Source organism: Austrofundulus limnaeus, unplaced genomic scaffold, assembly GCF_001266775.1.
Source record: "Austrofundulus limnaeus strain Quisiro unplaced genomic scaffold, Austrofundulus_limnaeus-1.0 Scaffold8, whole genome shotgun sequence".
Lineage (NCBI taxonomy): Eukaryota > Metazoa > Chordata > Actinopteri > Cyprinodontiformes > Rivulidae > Austrofundulus > Austrofundulus limnaeus.
Genome location: NW_013952410.1, coordinates 3,040,746 through 3,046,296, shown reverse-complemented (window position 1 = coordinate 3,046,296; position 5,551 = coordinate 3,040,746). Strand labels below are relative to the sequence as shown.

At 36.7% G+C, this 5,551-nt stretch overlaps 2 protein-coding genes across 2 annotated transcripts in view; both read left to right on the top strand.

Moving 5' to 3' along the window:
- ftsj3 (FtsJ RNA 2'-O-methyltransferase 3) overlaps positions 1 to 3,955 on the top strand; it is a 7,959-nt gene extending 4,004 nt beyond the window's left edge. Inside the window, exons 14-21 of the mRNA XM_014000231.1 lie at positions 523 to 637; positions 780 to 861; positions 957 to 1,113; positions 1,261 to 1,346; positions 2,574 to 2,676; positions 2,873 to 3,056; positions 3,184 to 3,278; positions 3,390 to 3,955. Coding sequence (XP_013855685.1) covers positions 523 to 637; positions 780 to 861; positions 957 to 1,113; positions 1,261 to 1,346; positions 2,574 to 2,676; positions 2,873 to 3,056; positions 3,184 to 3,278; positions 3,390 to 3,645 — 1,078 coding nt within the window. The 3' untranslated portion in view covers positions 3,646 to 3,955. The remainder of the gene's footprint in view (positions 1 to 522; positions 638 to 779; positions 862 to 956; positions 1,114 to 1,260; positions 1,347 to 2,573; positions 2,677 to 2,872; positions 3,057 to 3,183; positions 3,279 to 3,389) is intronic.
- A 477-nt stretch (positions 3,956 to 4,432) lies between these two features.
- Positions 4,433 to 5,551, top strand: part of clcc1 (chloride channel CLIC-like 1) — a gene marked incomplete at its 5' end in the record, with an annotated part of 14,731 nt that continues 13,612 nt past the window's right edge. The window contains 2 exon segments of the mRNA XM_014000221.1: positions 4,433 to 4,864; positions 4,960 to 5,067. Coding sequence (XP_013855675.1) covers positions 4,724 to 4,864; positions 4,960 to 5,067 — 249 coding nt within the window.

Genomic DNA, 5,551 nt, shown 5'->3' with positions numbered 1-5,551 from the left:
TTCATTCATTCATTCATTCATTCATTCATTCATTCATTCATTCATTCATTCAACTCTTTTTATCTTGTTTTATATACCCCTGTGAAAATAAACTGGTATTTAAACGTTTTAATTTGAGTCCACAATTTTATAGTTTTAATAAAGTTCAAGTTATCTTTAATATCCCCATGGGGCAAYTTGTGWCACAGCCAGCAGGAAACAAATACAATCATCAAAGTGTGTGCAGTGTGTTGTTACAAACATATCATGGTTGTTGTTTTTATTTTTTGTTTTTATATATCACTACAGAGTTTATCGAGATCATTACTACTTCTACTGCTACTTGCACAGAATTTCAAAATAACATGAAAAAAAGTTAATATTAGATTAAACACACTTTCAGTGTTGCACTTTAATAATAATGACTGAGCTGAGTAATAATGTGGTATTACAACTGTTTTTATTGTACCGATATTTTTATTATCTGCAGCTTTAAACAAATCCCAAGTCAGTGTTATGTTTTTTTTTTTTCATAATCTCCAGAGTGAAGTTCACACAGGAAGAAGACAATGAGGAGGAGGAGGAGAGTGGGTTACTGGTGGAACTGGAGGGAAAGGATGAGAAGAAGGAGCGAGAGACGAACCTTTGGTTCAGCAAGGTTTGTTCATTCACCTGCTTTTTAAACAAATTTAAATGTTCCTCTGGTGTTCCACCTTGTGTTCTTTTGATAGTTCAGAGGTTTGATGTAATACTTCTGATTAGACTATGGAGAAAAAAGCTTTTACCTCTTCGTTTTTTAGGACATCTTTTCAGAAATTGACCTGGATGGGGATGCAGAGGGCGAGCTCCGACAGACTGAATGGCTCCAAACCAAAAAGTCAGGTAAACTCTCTGTCCTCCTTCATTAACAAAGAAGCTGTATTTATTGTAAACGAACTTAACTCAAATCAGGGTAACACATTAAAATGTTTTTGTAGAAAAAGGCAAAAAAAGAAAGTATGAAGAAGAAGACGACAACAAAAAGGAAGAAGAGAACGAAGCTGCTCCTCMTCCTGATGAAGAACAGGCAGGACCTTCACAGGAAGCTGTGGAGGAAAGTGACAGCGACTCAGATGACAGTAGTGATGATGAAATGTAAATGTTGCTCTCTGGTATTTTATGCCCAAAATGTATATAACAAATGGAAAGAAATTTGATTTTAATGGATTAATGCTCGTTAATATGAATCCTAGTTTAAAAAAAATGTATACGAACACATCTGTTACTTTTGATTGTTTTCAGGGAGATTACAAAGATGAAACGAGCTAAAGGAGCATCGATCGAGGCTGATGATGATGGCTTCAAGGTTGTTCCTGTTGAAAGTACCAGTAAGTATCAGAAAACTTTGCTCACACTCTGTCATTTAGTTTGCTTAAGGCTATTAAATTTACTCTTACTGTCCTTTCAGTATCCTTTCAGGTTTGATTTGATTTGATTTATTGATTCAACAGGAAAAGATTATTAAAAATCAAGCCTGACTCAGCATAATTGCTGTTTTACAGCAGGTTCCTGTTCTGCAGCACATAAAACACTCAGAATTACGGCATCACAATCACATCATTATACACCATAAACACAAAGACAAACAAGCATACCAAATTTCAAAAAGGCAGCATTTGCAAAATAAGACATCTAAATATGAGCACAACAAAAAGTGTCCAGCAGATGGCAGACAAGATTCTTCTTAAAGGGCTGTAGTTTTGATATGGACTTTATGTTTTGAGGAATGTCATTCCATGCTTTAGTATAAACATAGAAGAAAGACCTCTGGCTGTAACAGTTTTTAAAAGTTGTTAATATCAGTTGTCCTTTTGTAACAGATCTAGTTGAATGACCACTTCCAGAATTTGATTTGGGCAACAATGCACAGAGAGTTCCATAATTKGCACCTTGGAAGATCTGAAAATATAACTTAATACCACTATACAAAACATARTTCTGAAAAGTCAAGGCATCAGACAATGAAAGAACTGTACAGTGATGAGTCCAACCAGGAAGTTTTTTATGAATTTTGTAGGCCCTGTTGTAGAGCCTAACTATGGKTTCTAAGATTTCATTTGTTGTAAGAGACCAAACAGGTAAACAGTACGACATGGTTGAGAGTATAATGGCATGAAGATAGATATTTGAAACAAAAGATGTCAGATTGGATCTAATTTTTGAATAAATGTATAATTTCTTTTTCAACTTAGTGGTAAAGACTTGTACATGATCACGATAAGTCAAATGAGAATCCCAAGTAATTCCAAGATATTTGTARTTAGTGACAATATCAAGGGGTTTGTTTAAAAAAGTGAGTAGATTTGTTATATTGAAATGTCTCCTGGGTGAGGAAAAATACATGCACACAGTTTTTTTTAACATTAATTGACAAAAGATTATCTTGAAGCCAACCATGAAATGTCTGAAGATCTGCTTACCAGAGCTGTTTACCATCTTAAAACTATATTAGGACATTTAATTGTCAGTTCAGTAACTACTGACAGCATTATTCATTTTTCTGGTCCCTGTGGTGTGTAATTATGGGTGTTTATGTTTTTGYTTGTGTTCTTCAGGTAAGAAAGCAAGGATCCTGGATGCTGAAGGCCTGGCTCTAGGCTGTGAGATCGCTACATCYAAGAAAAAAGCAAGAGACCTGGTGGATAGTTCCTTCCACAGGTCTGTGTGTATTGTTTAAGAAGTCAAACCGAATGCTGATGAAGTTTGACATACTGTATGGATTCTTATGAGAAGTCACTAAACTATGAATACACCAGCCAGACCAAGAACGGTTGATTCAAAATGCAGTATTGTTGCTCCGGGTGGCTTTAAAAACGATGTATTTGCACAGAAAGCTGATTGGTTGCTCTTATAGGTTTGCCRGCTCTGATGAGCCGTGGGAAGTACCCGAGTGGTTCCTGGATGATGAACGTAAACACAGAACGAAGCCCGTGCCAGTCACTAAAGAGATGGTGGAGGAGTACAAACAGAAGTGGAAAGAGATCAATGCCCGGCCAATCAAACGGGTCGCTGAAGCCAAAGCTAGGAAGAAGAGGAGGGTAGGATGAAAGTTAGATTATTATGCTCGGACACCTCTGTAAAGTTGGAACTACATTRTTACTAGACATAGAGATCTTTTTGGAATGATCAAACGTTGAATCGTTGTTTTCTGTGGGGCTTTTCTAGATGCTGAAGAAGATGGAGCAAGCCAAGAAGAAAGCAGAAGCTGTTGTCAATACCGTGGACATTTCTGAAAGAGAGAAAATCGCTCAGCTGAAGAGGTTTTTTGTTTTTCACAGCAACAGAATTGAAGGAATTTATTTTTGTACCAATCCTATTTTCAGTAAAAATAAAATTCTAACGAGATTATTTTTCTTCTTCTTTTTTGTCAGTATTTACAAGAAAGCCGGTGTGAAAAAGGAAAAGAGAGAAGTGACGTATGTAATAGCCAAGAAGGGAGCCGGCAAGAAGGTGAGACGGCCTAGTGGCGTCAAGGGAGTCTTCAAAGTGGTGGACAGTCGCATGAAGAAAGACATGCGGGGAATGCAGAGGAAAGAACAACGCACCAAAGGAGGGAAAGGAAGAGGAAAACAGGCCAAGGGTGGTAAAGGAGGACAGAGGGGTGGYAAAGCCAAGAGAGGAAAATAAGAATGAACACATAAAAGTTTTTGGCTGTTTCTTCTCGTATCTTCTATGTTGCACATGCAGTGATCTTTGTGAGCTCAGATGTTCTTTTGCTATGGACAAAAAAATCAACATAGTTCACAAAAATCAATGTGACCTAAGTTTATCTCATCCCTGGAAACTGAACTTCTGCTGAGTTTAAAAACGCTGATTGTACTTGTACRTCTTTTTAAAGATGCAGATGAACTGTATTTCAGTGCTATTAAKAATAAATGTGTTAACATTTTGTAAATACATACATTTTGAAATAAATGTTTTCTTCTAATTGGTTGAAGCTTTTTTGTCCATTTTGTAAGTGTAAAGACTACATCTAAGAGCCATTTTCAGGCCACCAATAATGTGTAGGTGGGACCTGATTGGCCACCAATATGTAGTGATTTATACTACACCTTATAACAAAAATTTAAAGAAAATTCAMGGGTTATTCTTATTTTCGGTAGTRTCTTCTTTATACAAAAATGAACGRACAAAACAGACAASATGAGCGTACTTKATCTCAAACGAGGTATAGGTTTTGTGATACTTGGTTTATTATAAAATAAAACAAAAGTATTTAAATATTCAGATGTGGTCTCTGGCAGTTTATTCTTGTAGTATGTACTCGAAATGTAAATAAGTATAAGCATATATTTACTGCTGTTGCACCATCTGAAATCTAAACCTTTTTGCTGAAAGTGCTTGTTGAAAACTAAAAATCATTCATTGCGACAAAAAACTACTTTTCCCATAAGCCTTTTCGGCATCTGTACAGTTGACGGAAGTTAGCTAACTAGCATAGCTGTTAGCGATATGTAGCTGCTGTRTGTCTGCTAAAATCGGTTACGGGTGTTAATTTTTACTTTCAGTATTAAAGGTGAAATGTTTAAATTTAAAAAGGGCGCATCAAAGAGAATCTGGGCCATGGAAATTTTGACGTAGCCCCCTCAGACTGCATGTTCTTGTACTTTCTCTTTGCTTTATGTGGGGCTTAACTAATAACTTCACTGGACTCGACTGGAGCCCTTGACAGACACGGGTACTTGTAATTCTGTTTCGGAAAATAATGGCTAGAATGCACTTAGCTGTCCTGCTGTGCTGCTTCGTACTGTCTGCTATGTGCCAGCAAATGGACGACTGGCTTGACCCTTATGACATGCTCAACTACGACTCCAGCACCAAAACCATGAAGAAACCTCCARCAGAAGTGGGCAGATTTTTAAWGTTTACTGGACCTGTTTGGTAAATTGTTATTGCTCTAACCATGTTYCTGACTCTGGTGCTGTTTGTTCTGCCTTACAGTCCTCGACCTGTACTAATGTGGTAACTAAAAGAAGGGCGTATACCCAAGATCCGAACCAGGATGAGGTGAAAGCCTGCAACCAACAAGTAGCAGATCTGCAGGAGCAGGTACAAACACTGGCCTGGTTCTGGTCACGAAATTTAGTACAGCTAATAAAATCAGCAACAGATTGTGACTAGGTGTATCAGACAGAACTCTACTGTTAGAGATAATTTATTAGTAATTTTTATTGTCATCATATTATTATCACCCAAGAGAAAGTGTTTACTGTTTATTGTTTTATTCGGATCCCCATTAGCTTCCACAGCAGTGGTTGCTAGTCTTCCTGGGGTCCATAAAATCAAAATACAAACATACTGTTAACAATACATATAATTAAGTACATATTCATTTCCATAGAGTTTTAAAAGCTATAAAAGCCTCATAACACCAGCCACTTAATACATCCAAATAAGCAAGTGCAGTCTACAAAACACCTCATCACTCAAAACAAATATAACAACATGTGTAATACTTTCAATACAACAATTTCTGTTTTATAGCTTTCTTAAAAATGATTGGATTTTGTTTTTCCCTAACACTAGATGGGAG